This window comes from Lepus europaeus, chromosome 2 (assembly GCF_033115175.1).
Source record: "Lepus europaeus isolate LE1 chromosome 2, mLepTim1.pri, whole genome shotgun sequence".
Taxonomy (NCBI): domain Eukaryota; kingdom Metazoa; phylum Chordata; class Mammalia; order Lagomorpha; family Leporidae; genus Lepus; species Lepus europaeus.
This window is the reverse complement of record NC_084828.1, coordinates 5007545-5025606: the sequence shown is the minus strand read 5'-3', so window position 1 is coordinate 5025606 and position 18062 is coordinate 5007545. Positions and strand designations below refer to the sequence as shown.

The 18062-nt window shown below is 46.8% G+C and overlaps 1 protein-coding gene across 1 annotated transcript in view; it reads right to left on the bottom strand.

Annotated features, from left to right (window-relative positions):
• The window catches only part of DSCAM (DS cell adhesion molecule), a 707908-nt gene that overhangs the window by 305629 nt on the left and 384217 nt on the right, over nucleotides 1-18062 (bottom strand). The window contains exon 5 of the mRNA XM_062174789.1: nucleotides 290-436. Within this exon, the coding sequence (XP_062030773.1) occupies nucleotides 290-436 (147 nt within the window). The remainder of the gene's footprint in view (nucleotides 1-289; nucleotides 437-18062) is intronic.

The following is an 18062-nucleotide window of genomic DNA, read 5'->3' as shown; positions in this document are numbered from 1 at the left end:
CAACTCTAGGCACGGCTATCCTCTGGGGTGAGTCCCCCACACAGGTAGGCTGTGCTCTGTGCTGCTGTCCACAGCTTGGTGGTGCTGATTGGGATGGTCAGGGACAAACCACACAAACACCCATGGCTAGGATTCCCACCAGGACAAAGGAATTGGGCATTTTATTAAGTGCGAAAGGCCTTTCCTAGGAGTATCTATACTTTGTATTAATGTTGTTTAAAAGGCCTTGAGAATTGCTCACACATCCTGGGAAAGACCGGCACCCGTGGGTCTGGTATTGCCGTTTTACCTGATACGAAAAGTCTGGCGCTGTTGCTCTGCCGTGTCTCGCCCGTGTATCTGTGCCGCGTGATGCAGCGGTAGTTATACAGCCCATCTTCGTTCTGTACATCTTTAATATACAAGGCGCCCGTGGATGTGATGAGAAATCTAGATCCTGAAACAGAGACAAAGGATCTCTCAGTTAACACACAGCAGCAGCAACCCAGCCATGCACACCACGTCCTCAAACAGCGCTTCTTGCCTGGAGAAATGACCTAGGAGGCTAAAACCAGGTGTGTGTGCTAGCGAGGGGTTCGAGCTGTGTAACTGGTTAACCAGCCCAAATTAGACATGTTTACTAAATATGTTACACGACAAATACATACTCAGCAAATCTAACCTCATGAATTATTCAGGTCATGTGTTGATCTTACAGCAACCAAGTTGGCATACAACTGGTGTGTAGCTAACGAAGCAGATTTTCTTACATCATCAACTTTCCTTAGAAGACAACCATTATGGGAATACATTTGCCACTCAGCTTGCTAAGAGGTCACATCTGGAGTTGAACATACTTCAAGTCGAAAGTGTGAGACTATACCTAGCCTGCAAACGCCATAGCTTAGCATCACAGGACACGTGGGGTGTGGGTTGCTTATACTTCTCATCTTGTGAGGGATGGGCAACTGCAGCTCACCACGTCAGCCCAACACAGCGAGAGAGGGCATGCCACTTGCTAGCTTGGGAGAGACTAGAATTCAAGATACGAATGGTTTCTACAGAATGTGAACCCTTTTGCACCATCATAAATTCAAAAAAGAAACAAAACCAGAGGTCGAACCATTGTCAGTGAGGCAGTTTCTGTATTAACTTCCTGTTGCAAATTTCTCCCTAGTAAAAGTAGAGACGTTTGCCTCAGCCTGAGTGTTTCAATGAGAGCACAAAAACATTAACTTATAAAGCAATAAAACACTCCAAAATTTCCCAGGAATGATCTTCTTACTTCCTCATAATAACAGCCAACATTTATCACAAGAATCTAGGACAAAGATCATTTCTTCTGTATCTTCCTCCAAGCAGTGTTTTAGAATACTCCGCTGTTTCTGAATCACTCATTTGTGAAGTTACTCGTCAGAGCATTGACAACAATTCTTCCCACCTCAAAGAGCAGACTTCACACTCAGCCATTTCTCTTTCACACCAGCCTAGGGCACTGGGTTTCCTCTGGGACCTGTGATTTCTTTCTTTCTTTTTTTTTTTTTTTTTGTCTTTCTTTCTAGAAGCTATTATGAAAATAGATTCAATGACAAACATGGAAAATGAAGAAATAGATAAATTCCTGTATACATTATAGTCTATCAGGACTAAATCAGGAAGATACAGAAAATTTAAACAGACCCACAACAAGCAATAAGACTGAATCAGTATTAAAAGTCTTCCATTAGGGAAAGTACAGGACCTGATGGCTTTTGAACTGGATTCTGTAAAATATTTAGAGAGGAACTAACTCCAACACTTTTCAAACTACTCCAAAATGTTGACAAGATAGGACTGTGGCCAACTCTTCTTATGAGACCAGCATCATTCTGATACCCAAAGTGAACAAAGACACAAAACAGAAACTTCAGACTATATCCTTGAGTGAACATACATGCAAAAATTCTCAATAAAATACTAGCAAACTGAATCTAAAGCCACATCACTAACATCACACATCACAATCAACTGGGAATTATCCTAGGGATGCAAGAGTGGCTCGAGGTTTGCAAATCAATAAATGTCATAAACCACATCCATAAAATGAAGACCAAAAACAATACGGTCACCTTGGTAGATGCAGAGAAAGCATCTGATAAGATTCAACATTTCTTTGTGATTAAAATTCTTCACAAATTAGGTACAGAAGGAGCATTCCTCAAAGTTATAAGGCTAAAATGGCAAACCAACAGGCAATATCATACTGAATGGGAACAAGACAAGGATGTCCACATTCACCCCTGTTAGTCATTGCTGTACTGGAAGGATTAGCGAGAGTAACTAGGGAGGAAAAAGAAATAAGAGGAATCCAAACTGGAAAGGAGGAAGTCCAAATATCCTTATTTGTAGATGTCATGATGTACATAGAGAAAAACAGGACACCAAAAAGCTGTTGGAACTAAAAGTAACTTTCACTGTTTAATCACAATCGGATGATAAAACCAATTAATGGACAAAAGTAGGCCTCAAGGGAGTGGTGTCACCTTCCTGGCGGGCCACCACTGTTGGGCTCTGCCGTGGACTGTTTCTGTATTCCAGGTGATTCTACCTGCAAAGTCAAGAGCTGTCTCTCTGGAAAACATCCCAGTGGCAAAGATCCCCTTCCTTTCTGTTTGCTTTTCTTAGGTTAAACCCCTACTTTAATCAGGAATTATCAGGACTCTTGACTTTATTGTTTTTAAGTCTCAAATATTCAAGTTGGAAGCAATTCTTATAATCTCTGGTCATTTCTTGCAAAGACTGTATTTTTTTTAAACTTTTATTTAGTAAATATAAATTTCCAAAGTACAGCTTATGGATTACAATGGCTTCCCCCCACCAATAACTTCCCTCCTGCCCGAAACCCTCCCAACTCCCGCTCCCCCTCCCATTCCATTCACATCAAGATTCATTTTCAATTATCTTTATATACAGAAGATCAATTTAAAGACTGTACTTTGTATATAGGTTTTCTCAGATAAATAAAAATGACTTATGTCTTCTCAAGCAAGGCAGGAGTTATTTCAAAATAAAATGAATGCAAAACAAAACAAAAACAAAAACAGGAGAAGCCAGGGTGAAGCCCAGGGAGTGAACCAATGGATGGAAGATCATTCTCTCTGTCTCTGACTCTCTACATTTCAATAAGCAAATAAATGAATAAATAAATCTCTTTTAAAAAGAACATAAACATAAAACAAATTCTGACATGACATAAATTGTTAAAGATAACAAAATATCTGAAAGGTAACATTTGAATTAAGTTTTTGTATAATTCTACTTAGGTACTTATTTTACAATGTATTGTAACTATTCTAAGTATTACCAAAACTGAACAAAAAAAATCTCTTTATCTTGTATATTCTAGATAATTTTGCTTTTTGCCCCCAAAGAAAACAACTAAGATACTCTATACCACTAGTCCAATATTCTCATGCCTAAGTGTCTCTCACCAATACATTAATTGTATATGATTGAAACAGTTTCCCCTTTCAGTATGGTTTTCACATTTAGCGAATGCTTTCATAACAAGTTCTTTTAAACACAGTGTGACAGGCAGCAGGAAAGGACAAAGAAGAAAAAAAGACAACGTCTACAATTGCTATTGCCTCCCAAACGTGGAGGTTTTTCAATGGAACTGATGGACCATCCGTGGCGGCAGAGTGGACGTGGCAGGCCTGTGTGGCCACTCTGCAGAAGGATCCAGGAGCGCACAGGGCCGCAGCAGCGTGCCTTCAGTGCCCGCTGACTCCTGTGAGGGCTCCCCTCTCCGGCACACTCAGCTTCAGCCGCCCTTGCTCCTGTAATGCCTCACCGTTTGCTGGCTCGCTTGGCACACTCAACAATGGCAGTTCAGTTGGCATCACCACTCCTCCATCCCGTTTGCTCCATCCCTGCCTAGGGCTTCATTTCTCATGGGAACCCACCTTGAAATCGATCAACATTTCAAAGCAGAACAAGGCTGAAGAGCAGAAGCCTTGCATCACAAGAGGGATGGGGAACCCCCACTCCGGGGCAGGGATCTCAGGGAACAGCCAGGGCCCAGCTAATTGGTGGAATCCCAGAGGACTTGGCTCTATGGTTACAAGGACTCATTTTCACTGCCCCTGAGTTGCACCCCACTTGCTGCCTCACTTCACTGGAGGGTTTTGTGTCCAATGAAATAAATGGTATTAAATGTCCTTAAATGGTATTAAAGAATGAGTTTGTGTTCAGTAAGCAAACATTAAAACACAAATCACTGGAATCACTTATATGCAAACACACAGCTCGCGCTCTCTCTCTCTCTCTTTCTCTCTCTCACACACACACACACACACACACACCTATCTACTCAAATCTGGTGACAGACAACTGCACACAGCCATATTTATTTGATGGGAAACTTTACTTTTTGCAATACTACTCGCATTTTAGATGGAGACCTTCCCGAAGCATAGTTGAGACTTTTGTCATGTGAAACACCCTGAGGAGCGGCGAGTGGATTTTGGATGTAGGCTCATGGCTGTGAATGTTGTTTATTGAGCTACGCCACCGAGTTGTGCCAGGAGTTGTCTCCGAAGCTGGCTTGGCCTTGAGAGGTGCATTGAACCGACCCCAGGCAGCCAGCGAGGTAGGTCCCTAGCCTGCCTTCAGCAGCTCTCCCAAGTTCTGCTTGGTTTCACAGGCTGTTTCCTGACTTCTCACTGCTGTTGACTATTCTACAATGTGTGCTTTGAATACATAGAAAGTAGATGCACCAAACTGTTGGACCCTTCTATAGATCAAAAATAAATAGATGATAAGCAAGTGGGATAAAGGCTCTCCAATGACAGCACAACCTAGCATGCTGGTGCCAGTAAAGTAACCTAAGTGTTTGGTCAAGGCCAGCCAGCCTGGATCAGCTCAGCCGGGGGCTGCTGGGATGTTCCTATCAAGACACACAAAACTACTGACATGAATGGGGCATTTGCACGGTAGGAGAATGTTGCAAGGATGCTCACGGTAGACGTTCTAGGGGCATGGTCTCCTCACTGTCACAGGGCTGATTACCAAAGAACACACAGAGAAAAACAGCTGTTGAGGTGCAAAATCTTTCTGGATCTTTTCTGCAGTCATGCCGATAGGTTAAAACACCGACAGGTCTAGACATCCATGTTGCTGAGCTAGGAGTGCTTGTAGCACAAGGTCTCGATTCTGAGAGCAGAACCGAAGGAAGCAGACAAGTCTGGCGTCTGAGACGAGACAGGCCAGAACTGATTCTAGGAGGTACCATGTGGCGCAGTTAGCAGGAGAGCTCACAGAGCCTCGGGGTGCATCCAACAGGGTCGCAGGCCCAGGGAAAGCCCAAAGGGATGAGTCGCAGCCCCGTCCTCAGGGGGCTTACAGTCTAGACAGATGTGAGTCGTCTCAGGGCTAGGGACACGCCCTCAAGGTGAGAAAAAAGGGATGGCAGCGAAGAGACGTTAATCTTGTCTCTCCTGGATGAAGAAGCCACCAATACCTTGGAGGAAAATTGATATTTATCTCTAACCCTGAATCCAGCCTTGTGTTTTCCTCTGATGTAATTAACTTTATTTGCTGAAGTGTCTGTTGTTAACCTGCCTGTTCAATGACACAGCTAACTTGTGCCTGTTCGTATAAAGAATCGAATGAAAAGATCTTTCCTGGTAGGAGAGGGAACAGTCACTCTGACAGATTCCTCCAGGTGAAAGAATTGCACAAGAAATTGGAACCCAGTGAATGAGCACCCTCACAATGATCATGGCCACTTCCAGCTGTGTGGCCTCTGTCAAGTCACACTGCTCTGAACGCATAGGGAAAGAGAGCAGCCAAGAGACATCTTCACTGTGCCACTGCTGGACACGTGGATGCCCGGGTGTCACCCAGCAGTCACAATCCAGAACCCAGCAGAGCACCGTGGTCAAGAACAATGCAAAATAACTTACACAGCAAACCTCAATGTCTCACCACTGCAAAAGGAGAAGTGAGATGATGCGTGTGTTTTTAATCACTTCACAGCTATGTATACTTAAAATCAAAATGTTATCCCCATATATTATATTCGACTATGATTGTTCATTTGAAATAATATGAATAAAAATAAGACACACAAAAGCAGTTTCCACCCCAGTAAATGTTGGTTTTTCTGTAGAGTGCATAGCATGTGCCCCACAGGTATGGGGCATCAGGGAGACCACTGGCACATGTGAGGGTTCATCAACAAATCGGATGGAAAGGAGAATTAAAAGAAACATTTATTTTGGTGCAGGGGTACAAAACCATTTCTTACAACCCAGCATGGGCCTTTTGATAATGTGCATATTCCCAGAACATTCTGGAGACTGTCACATGCATGGATTTCAAAAACTTTCATGCCAAAAGAAATGTCTTGGAACTCTATTTTTGAAGAGGTAGTTAAGCTCCCTTATAGACAGCAGGGCTTACGTTTGCATGTGAGAGGCAACCCGGCCTAGCGGAAGAAGTGTGAGAGTGGAGATGGCGGAGGGGGGGAGCTTCCCACTGGAATTCTCCCATGGGAGCTGTGCCATCACAGGCCAATAGTTACCCACCCCTGAGTCAGTGTGGCAGCACAGAGCGCTAACCAGGTGCAGACGGACGTCAGGCGCCCACGGAGCACGTCTGTCCCCTGTGAGAGGCTGTGGGGACAGGACGGTGTTGGAGACGCTGGCTACGGATGGAACGCCGTGTCCTTCCAACACTCCCATGTGTGGTGGGATTTGGAGGTGGAGTCTTTGTGGGGCGAGTAGTTTGGGGAGAGCCCATGAGGCTGAAGAGGATGAGGGACTAGAATGGGGTCACTTCCACCATCTGACAACAGAGTGAGAAGGCAGCCGTCTGCACTCCAGAGAGTCCTCATCATGGATGGAATCTTCCAGAACCTTCATCTTGAATGCCCCAGCCTCCAGAACGGTGAGAAGTAACCTCCTACTGTTTAATTCACCTGTTCTATGACGCTCTGTTACAGCAATCCAAGCCGCCCAAGATGCTGTCTTCCAAAGGCCTCTCTGTACCAGAGAGGGACAGTGACTCCCTCCAAAACTGCTCTGTCCCTTGAGTACAAAATTCCCTGGCAGAGCTGTTAACATCTGAAGATGAGACGCACACCCTGCTCAAAATTACTTATTCCTCATCCTTTACATTTCACCCAACACAAGTCCTTCTCTTCTTGTCTCCAAAATATATCTGGCAGCCATCCACGTCCTGCTCTCCACCTGCCCAGCACAGCCTAAGCCTGCAGGTTCTCAAGACCCCGTGTCCATTCCTGCTCCTCTACAATCCCTTCCCCACTCAACGCCCATTCTCTTTGAACAAGACAAATTATTTTGATCATTCGATGTCTTGATGGAGTCCAGCACATCACTAACACGGCACACCATGGCTGCTGGCCTTGCATCTGCAAAGCAGCCCCTTTAGACTCTCCCTCTCCCTCTCTCTCCCTGTCTGTCTCTCCCTCTCCTTCCCTCCCTCTCTCCCCCACTCCCTCTCCCTCCCCTCCCTCTCCCTCCCTCTCCCTCCCCCCTCTCTCCCCCCCTCTCCCTCTCCCTCTCCCTCCTCCCCTCTCCCTCTCTCCCTCTCTCTCCCTGTCTGTCTCTCCCTTTCCTTCCCTCCCTCTCTCCCCCACTCCCTCTCCCTCCCCTCCCTCTCCCTCCCTCTCCCTCTCCCTCCCTCTCCCTCCCCCTCTCTCCCCCCCTCTCCCTCTCCCTCTCCCTCCTCCCCTCTCCCTCCCTCCCTTCCTCTCTCCCTCCCTCTCTCCCTCTCTCCCTCTCCCTCTCTCTCTCCCTCTCTCCCTCTCACTCTCTCTCTCCCTCTCCCTCCCTCTCTCCCTCCCTCTTCCCTCCCTCTCTCCCTCTCTCCCTCTCTCCCTCTCTCCCTCTCTCCCTCTCCCTCCCTCTCTCCCTCTCTCCCTCTCCCTCTCTCTCTCTCTCTCTCTCTCTCTCCCTCTCTCCCTCTCTCTCCCTCTCTCCCTCTCTCTCTCTCAGTCTGGCTCCACTGCAGCCTTTGGGCCCAGATTTCTTCCTAGCTAACTCCTTCTTGCCATTCTGGTCTTAGCTCCTGTATCCAATTTCCAGTAATATTGGCCCACGTAAATCACATGTGTGGACACTCATGATCTCTGAAATTACCGTGTGTGTGTGTGTGTGTATTTCATTTAACATTTCTCTGTTTCTCTCCTCCATCTAGAATAGCAAGAGCTTGTTTCATTTACCTTTCCATCTCCATATATAGAACAGTACTTGGCTATGCTATCCAAAGCTATTAGTTCAATAGATGGGTGGAAGAAATGCCATATCATTGCCTGTTTTAAAATTTAAAATTTCTCCTCCTAGACTTGACTAAAAAAAGAGAAAGCAAGCTCAAACACCTCTTGTCATGATTCCACATGATGCTTCCTCATGTCTGACACATACAAGAGGCTTTCTCCCCTTCAGGAAGGAGTTGAATATTCCAAATGCAGATGAACACCATTGATGCTTTGATGTTAATCACTCTTCCATTATGCTCTCTGGCTTTTTGCTGTGTAACAGGGTCGTCAGATCTTTAATGGGGGTGATGCTATTTTCAAGAAAAAGTGTAAAGCATATTGAATTTTCCACGTAGTCAGAATTTTACCTTAGGTGGTTTTGTTTTGTTTTTGCTATTGCGATCTGAACTGACTTAATAGTAACTCAAAGAACAGAAGTAGGGGGAGGGGGCGGTGTTGCATGGTGGTGCAGCAGGTTAACCCCTGCTTGAGAGGCCAGCCTCCCCGGGGGAGGGGGGGAGGGCTGGCTCCAGCCCCAGCTGCTCTGCTTCCCAGTCAGCTCCCTGCTAATGCATCCCGGGAGGCAGCTGAGTAAGGCTCACGTGCTTGGTGCCCTGCCACCCACGTGGGAGACCCAGATGGAGTTTCAGGCTCCTGGATTCAGCTTGACCCAGCCCCAACCACTGTGGGTGCTTTGGGAGTGAACAAGCAAATGGAAGAGCTCTCTTTCTCTCTGTGTCTTTATCTCTCTGGCACCGTCATTTTCAAATAGCTGAAAATAAATAAATAAACATTTTTTTTAAAAAAAATGCCATGAAAATAAGATGCCAAATGGTTGCACAACACAACAAAGCTTTCTCCAGCTGGGCTGGCTGCCTCCTGTTTCCAGCCATTCTAAAAACAAACAAAAAACAGGCCGGCGCCGCGGCTCACTAGGCTAATCCTCCGCCTTGCGGCGCCTGCACACTGGGTTCTAGTCCCGGTTGGGGCACCGATCCTGTCCCAGTTGCCCCTCTTCCAGGCCAGCTCTCTGCTGTGGCCAGGGAGTGCAGTGGAGGATGGCCCAAGTGCTTGGGCTCTGCACCCCATGGGAGACCAGGAGAAGCACCTGGCTCCTGCCATCGGATCAGCGCAGTGCGCCGGCCACAGCACGCCTACCACGGCGGCCATTGGAGAGTGAACCAACGGCAAAGGAAGACCTTTCTCTCTGTCTCTCTCTCACTGTCCACTCTGCCTGTCAAAAAAACAAACAAACAAACAAACAAAAAACAACCCACCAATCTTTCTCCAAAGCATGACAGTCCCTGAGAAATGGGAGGAGCATCACCTTGAAACCTCAGTCTGTGGTCTGAGAAATGAGACGAATCCTTCAATGAATACCTAAGTTTGTTTTTTTTTTTTTTAATTTTCAGTTTGAAACTTAATAGTAACCAAAAGAAAAGTAGAAATTAAAAGCAAAAAAACCCATGTCTACAATGAGTCTAAAACAACCAATCTCTCTTCATGCAGCTGCAGGTTAGGAAGAATGGAAGCCCTGCTCTGGACTGAGGTGGCCCCTGCTCCACGAGTGGCCACCACGGTACGGTTAGACACAGCTGTGCAGGAGCTCCGGCGTGGCCTGAGAGAGGCGATGGCTTACAGGAGGCCATGTTGACACTGCTTGCAAGAGCGAGACAGGCAGAGCTAAGACCCCCAACTGGGGGCAGGAGCTGACTCTGCCCAGCCGCCGCTGGACCCACAGGTGCTAAGTTCTTGTCCCCAAGGAGCAGGACAGTATTTGAACACAAGGCCCTTGCAGGTGTGGTTAAGTTGGAATATTCTGGGGTTGGCTGGGCCAATCCAAGCCAACGCGATTGGTAACCTTACAAAAACGAAAGATGTGCCTAAGCCATTGGGACATTAATGCTACCCCTAACCATATGCAGTAAGTATGGGGGCTCAGTCAGGGCCATGAGTTCCCTGACAATGATGTGTAATTGACCCACTGAGCTCTCACAGTGACTCCACAAGGAAGATCTACGATTCTCATTCTTCCCATGGCAGAGTGGAGGAACGCAGAGAGTGGGCTGGCCCTATTCATATAACGACAATGTCTGAGCCCAGCTCATGCCCTCAGCTGCTACCTGCCCAGGTCTGGGTCCTGGCTGAGTGTGCGATGGCAGGGACTGGGGCATGTGGAGGGACGGGGAGAGTGGCGTTGATGCAGGCAGCACAGGAGTAGCTCAAGAAAGGGCTTGACAGCACGTGGTGGAGGAGCAGCTCAGGCCCGGGGTCAGGGCTGAGGGATTTGTGGAGCCGTGGGTGGCGGCATTGGTGGGCAAAGAAGTGAGGGGCGGGCGCCCTGTTCTTGGAGATCCCACAGTTTAGACAGCACCTGTGGGCCTCGTGCGACGGAGAGGGCCAGTGTAGGACAAAGCCAAGGGACGAGAGCAGCAGCAGCAGGGGAGGATAGGAGCTGCTACGGCCTGCAGGAAGCCAGGGGCAGGGGGGGGAGGGAGGGGCATCCCAATGCACCTGCGAACATCCGGGCTCCACGGCACAACCCTGAGAACCTCAGCAACCCAGAGCGCATCAGTTGCTTCATCTGCACCAGGGAGCCCTGGCTCCTTCTCGGGACATCTGTGTAAGCGCCTGTGGAAAACAGCTCTAATCTGAGATGAAACGCCCTCCTTTCAGTCCAATAAAAATACAAAGATCATACAGCTACGATTATACCAAATGGACGTAAGAACACTCTAACTCATTACCGCAGGACTTAATAGAAGCACTGGATACATTAATAGGCATATCAAGTTCTAGCACAGACAATTTGATACTGAAAAAAACTATCAATTTGCCATAAGAGAAATGAATCACATTTTCATTAACCGCCGGACAAAATTTACTTAGAACTTGTTCAAATCAATGCAAATTAGATTGAGATGGCATTTTCATCCAAGGATAAAATTAAGTGTTTGATAATATGTGGTCTTGACAAGGATGGGAGAAATGAGTGTGTTTATGGGGGAAGGCTTCATCTCCTGGAATGGAACGTGTCAGCATATTTCAAATATGGGAACTGCACACCTCTTAATCCAGTTTGGCACTTCAAAGATTATCCTACAGAACCGATTTGACGTGCAAAGAAATTGATATATGCTCCCAAAACACACCAAAGCATTGCTTGAAAAATAGTAAAAACAAATAAGCAAAATAAATAATAGAGTGCATCTATATTCCGCAGTCATTTAAAAGTCAGAAAAGTAGATCTGTGCCTGCTTTGTGGAGAGCGATGCAGGACGACCTAGAACGTCAGGTGCCAGAGGGAAAGAGTCCTGGAGCGCTTGAATCAATGAGCAGAGGTCAACAGCAGGGAGGATGAGATCAGTGTATTTTCAGCACCGCGTTTCCAGTGTGGTTCCCCTGGAAGTCACCAGTGGATGAGGGGGAGGCAGGGGAAATGCTTGTTTTATTTCATACTGTCACGTATGTGGATGTCTTAAAAGAAGATTCATATGAGCGTGCCTACTGATGTGCTTTGAAATTCGCTTTGCAAAAGGAGTCAATGGATGCTCAGCACATGGACACAGCAGGTGCAAACCAACCCCTTCAGAGCCAAGTGCAACCGAGGAAGGAGAGAGTTCTGGAAGGCATTGCACCTGCTGGGAGGAGGAGTGTCAAGACAGCCTTTTATTCTGTTTGCTCTCAAGCTGGCCATCGCCTGGGTGTGGCTTAAAGCAGAAGGAGAGAACTCTAACAATTATCTGGATCTCAATAAAAATCTCTTCTCTAAAAACCTCATACAACAGTGGAATCCACCCCATAGCCAAGCCCTTTATCTTCCTGAGCTATGTTGCTAACTCCCGACGGCACCCAGTGGCACAGTTTGCATGTACCAGCACTGCCTCCCCACGTGACGGCATCTCTGAGTGACGCCCTGGTCTGCCTCACTTCCCTGCTGCCATTGTCAGAGGCAACGGCCACTTGGATGTTGAGGACCCTCGCATCGTGAGTTTTTCCCACAGACAGGATCCGTAACATAAGGAAGGCGATGTGGGAAGGACACACCGTCCTCACCCTTCAGCTCCACTTCTGATCCAGCCACTGGTTGGTAGCAACCAGTTGTGTGTGAGGTCTTGGTTGGAACCTTGAGTGACCATGATGTTACCTCTCTGATGCGAGGGTAGAAGGACAAAGCTAGCAATCCCGGGGCTGGGTTTGACAAGTCATGGCTGGTTTGGCACACACATGGTTAAGTTCTCTCCAAGCGGCTCCACTAAGACCTTTTTCTTCTATAAGTAAAATTCTCTGGTTGTTGCCGTTAGCTGAGGCTCAATGCTGCACTCCTAATTCAAGCCCACACGTGGCGTTCCAACCAGATACCTAATTACCCTTCTCAGTTGGTTAATGCCCAGGCCTTTGCCTCTGCAGATATCTGAGTCTCCCATTCATCTTTGCTCCAGTTAGATTTCTGCTTATTTGAAAGAACAAACCCTTCGAATGTAATTTGATCTTAAAAGGAACTATTTTTGAGATTTTTTTTTTTACTTTTATTCAATGAATATAAATTTCCAGTGTACAGCTTATGGATTACAGTGGCTTCCCCCTCCCATAACTTCCCTCCCACCCGCAACACTCCCCTCTCCCGCTCCCTCTCCCTTCCATTTGCATCAAGATTCATTTTCAATTCTCTTCACATAAAGAAGATCAATTTAGTATAAAGGTTTCAACAGTTTGCACTCACATAGACACACAAAGTGAAACATACTGTTTGAGTACTAGTTATAGCATCAAATCAAAATGTACAGCACATTAAGGACAGAGATCCCACATGAGGAGCAAGTGCACAGTGGCTCCTGTTGTTGACCCAACAAATTGACACTCTAGTTTATGGCGCCAGTAACCATCCTAGGCTGTCGTCATGAGTTGCCAAGGCTATGGAAGCCTTCCAAGTTTGCCGACTCTGATCATATTTAGACAAGGTCATAAAAGACAGGGTGAGGATAGTAACCAATGATCCTAAGAGTGGCATTAACCAGGTTTGGACAATTATACAGCATTAAGTGGGGAAGAGGACCATCAGTACACACAGGTTGGGAGTAGAGCCATTGGTGGTAGAGTAGAGGTTATGATTACAAAGGAATGAGGCCCAAGTACGCTAGACAGGGTCTAGAACAAAGGACAGAGTCATTATTAGAGGAGCTAAGAAAGGTGCTGTCTAAGCTATAATTAAGTTTTCTGATTGAGAGGCAAATAGAACCTGATAGAAGGGGCTTAATAATAATCTGGTGGGCTTTAGGCCTTGTAAGTTAAGAGGCCCAGACCTACCTATCTCTTCACATGAGGTATATCCTAAGGGAGGTGTGAACCTCCTAGGGGAAGGCACTCTGTTGACTTTCATTACTTGGCTGGGCTGGGAGGAGAGCTGGTCAGGTAAAGGCAGGGGGCATCTCTAACAAGAAATTTACAGTTCTGCCTGCAATGTTGCTGACCCTACTTGACCATACCCTCAGCTGCAGTGGTCACTTTGGAAGCTGGGCTGAGTGAAGGGCTTTTCAGCTTAGAGCCAATAAGATCTGTGGCTCTGACCTGGGCATCCTTCGACTCCAGGGCAGGTCCATTTCCAGAGATCCAACTCTTGGCAGAGCTGCCAGGGCTCTTCACAAGCTGACTTCTGCTGAAGCCCAGGCTTACCACATTGAAGCCACTGCAGTGGACTGGCCTGTTGGGTCTCCTTGAGGGCAGATCACTGTACAGATCAGCCATTAATAGGCCTGCCACCCATTGCTTCTGATGCCGAGCTTTCTTTTCCTCCTGGTTTGTGTTAAAGCAGACCAGAGGATGCAAGTCAAGGGAGTGCCCGTGTCCCATCTCTAATCTTCGGTGGCCTGAACTACAAGTCTATAGTCACAGGCATGTTCTGTAGTAGTTTTTCTAAGGTAGACAATGCCCATGAGGAAAATTATATTCTCACTTTAAAACTTTCTTTCCCTTTGGTCTGAAAGGGAGGTTTTTTCTACTTACTGTATACTTCGCTGATGGCGAAGTGAATCTAGCTATGAGATTATTATTTAAGTTCTTATTTTGGCTATGCTATTACAGAAAAATGTTAGCCATCTCTTTTATAAGGTCTAAAGATTAAATTGTGCATCCTACAGATTCCTTCATAATAGAATTAGTTTCCTACCTTGAAGAGAATAGAGAAATGAAAGAACAAGTTGGGCTTAGAATAGAGAAATGAGGGAGCAAGTCCTAGATCACTTGCTGACAATAGCAATATCGCATGAATACTTAGCAAACAGTTTCAACCATTAGCTAACAACTTAAGAAAACATTTACCAGAAGGTCCAATGCCTTCTATAAATTTTAAGAATCATGTATTTGAAAACACCTCTTAAATATCTAACATGGTGTAGTTTGTTTAGCCAGTAAACTTAAGCACAACCATATAAAATGTTTTTAGTTTCTTTCTACCAACAAGTTTAAAACATATGATACACAGATTCAGGTCACACAAATTAAAATGTATCTTTGATTGATTTTAGCAGCTTAAATTTATGGACAATCTTATCTATAAGCCATTTAAAATAAAACTCTTAATAAAATTTCCCCATGTGGACATACAATATGTACACACATATAACATAGCATAGTAGACCAATATAGCAATTTTAATAATAGCTTTTAAAATCTTTAACTCTTTTTGTAGATTGCCAATTGATTTGAATTGCTTTATTTTTGAGATTTTAAAAAAAAGAAAGAACCAAAGGAGTTTACAAACCTTCGATGGCATTTGATGATTTATATGAGGAAAGGGACGGTTTTGGCCAATTGCATCCAGAAGTACCTAGACTCATGCTTCGCTTAACCACTGGGACAAGACGCAAGAAACGCACGGTTGCATGAAGCCCCCATTGTGCAAAGGTCTTAACGCATATTTGCACAAAGCAAGACTGCTGTGACGTCACAGGCACCATCGTCCAGGTGGCCTCTCGTTGACCGAAACATCCTCATGTGGCACATGGCTGTATTCCAGTTGGGAGCAGAGACAAACCAGAGCAGACAGACAAAGGTGACAGGTGCACGTAAGAGAGTGGAGGTTGCCCTGCGTTCGAGAGAGGTGTGCTGTTTAGAGGGGAGGGTGAGAGGCAGGACGGCTGACGATGCTTCATTTCAGACCCAGCACAGGAGCAAGGACGAGAAGCTGACATCTGTGGGGCAGCAGGAACAGGAAGAAGGTGAAAGCAAAGGTTTGAGACTGGAAAGATGGCGGTGAGTGCACGGCCCTGAATCAGACACATTTTGAAAATACAGCTGCCGAGGCAGAGGATCGGCTGGACGCTGCAGAAGGCAGAGTGGATGAGGGTGAGCCGGCTTCTAGGCGTGGGCGCAGGCTAAGTGACCAAGCGGGAGGCAGGAGCCTGGGGGTGCGGTGCCGGCTGTCACGGGTGTCCTGATTTGGGCTAGGAATTAAAACCAAGCCCCTGGTAGACAAGTAGACGAGGTGTGGCAGAAGCCTTTGAATTTTAATTAAACTTGTTTCTTTTTATTTTTTTATTTTTTGACAGGCAGAGTGGACAGTGAGAGAGAGAGAGAGAGAGAGAAAGGTCTTCCTTTGCCGTTGGTTCACCCTCCAATGGCCGCCGCGGTAGGCACGCTGCGGCCGGCGCACCGCGCTGATCTGAAGGCAGGAGCCAGGTGCTTCTCCTGGTCTCCCATGGGGTGCAGGGCCCAAGCACTTGGGCCATCCTCCACTGCACTCCCTGGCCACAGCAGAGAGCTGGCCTGGAAGAGGGGCAACCGGGACAGGATCGGTGCCCCGACCGGGACTAGAACCCGGTGTGCCGGCGCCGCAAGGCGGAGGATTAGCCTATTGAGCCGCGGCGCCGGCCTAAACTTGTTTCTAACTGACATGATTAAAGCTGTGGTTGAGGCCTCCCCAAGAGCAGAAGAAGAGAAAGGAGGCATCCATCCTGGGCATGAAATGGGTTGTTATCCGCTTGCCTGTGAATGCTTCAGCCACAGTCCCTCTGCTTCTTTGCAATCATTTCAGGTTCTGCTTGCTAGTAGGGAGCAGTGGTGTTAACCCTTGTCAGACCGTGTATGGCTCAGTCTGTGTGTGGGAAAAAACATCATCAGAGATAAAGCCTGAATGGGCAGGATTCTCTCAATTCCTGTGGCCGCCATGTAACATGAGAATATCCAACCAAATGTATGCGTGTAAGCACACAAGGGAGACAAAGAAGCTAAAACCATATATAAGGAAACATCCTCTTTGCTCAGGATTTGGGATAAGAAATTCCACCCGGGCCTTATGCCTTTATAAATAATCAAAGGCTGCTTCTTGTAAGAAGGCCTTGGTGTCTTGTCTCCGGACAGGAATTCCACTACAAAGGTAGGAATTAAAGGCAGCCCCGCCGAGTCAAGTAGTTAAGGTCAGAAAAAGATTGCCATTAGGTGTGCTTCTCGTTCCAGGCTAAGGAATATCGATAAATAGACATCAGCATTATTTGCTGGCCCAAAAATGGCTGTGCGTTTTTAAAAAGACGGAAATTTAGAGTTACAGAGAGAGAAAGAGAGACCTTCCATCTGCTGGTTCATTCCTTAGATGGTTGCAAGGGCCAGGGCTGAGCCAGTCTGAAGCCAGGAGCCAGGAGCTTCATCTGGGTCTCCCACGTGGGTGGCAGGGGCCCAAGCACTTGGACCATCCCCTGTTCTTTTCCCCAGGCCAGTAAGCAGGAGCTGCATCAGAAGTGGAGTAGCTAGGACATGAACCAACACCCACATGGGTTGGCGATGTCACAGGCGGTAGCTTTCCCTACTATGTCACAAAGCCAGCTCAAAATTGTTTGTGTTTTGAGGCTTGGAAGGAGTCCAGGTTCCTTGCAGATTGTCTGTTCCAGATGTGGCTGTGTAAGGTTGTGTTGGTTCAAAAGCAGCATGTTCAAATTGGGGAAACTGAGGGAGAGTTGGGCAGGTTGATTCCACCCACAACGACTGGCCTTACCTGTTCTAAGTTACAGACCCAGATGGAATCAGAGACAGGGGGCTTACTGAGAAACACCAAGAATGAGCCATAAAGTATATCTGCCTCACGGCAATGGAAAAGAATTTGGAAAAACAGACCCTGTGCTGTGGCCGCTGGGCGCCAGGCGAGAATGGTTTTTCACACCCTGGGTAGCAACCTATTGCTGAGTCATGAAGTCAATTTCATGGATTGTAACTGTATCTTTAAAAATAAGATAGAATCTGGCAGAAAATGTGTGCATCAGCCAGGAGGGCTAAGGGCTCGCGAAGGCTTTGTTTCCGTTCCGATGTGCACCTGCAGCGGAACGAGCGAGGTCGTTCATGGATGTGCATGTGGATGTGCGTGGGTGCGGGGTCTCAGTACAACCTGCACTTTTCTATCGTATTTATCACTGTGAGTCAGTGTAAACAGTGTCTGAAGAGCTGTGCTCAACACCCTAGAGCTGCACTGCTCTTATATTATTGGGTTCCCACCTCGGAGGAAGTGGCGCCTTTGGGATTCTTAAAGTTCTCTCTGGGAGCAGGCAGCGAGAATGCCCATCATGCCACAGACTGGGCTGCGGTTATAACAGGAACAGCCAAGGAAGCAGTTGACCTTTGTGATGTAACCTCATTGGAAGACCTTGGGTCGTGCTTGCGTTTGGATGACACAGGAAGCTGTAGACGGAAGTCCTGATGAGTTTCCTGTATCATCCACGCCATCCTATGTGCAAATGTAAATACCACAGGACACCCCAGGGAGGCAGCCACATCACATTCAGCTCCTAGGGCCGCTCAGCCCCTAGTGAGGTCTGACCTATGAGAAGCTTTGCGG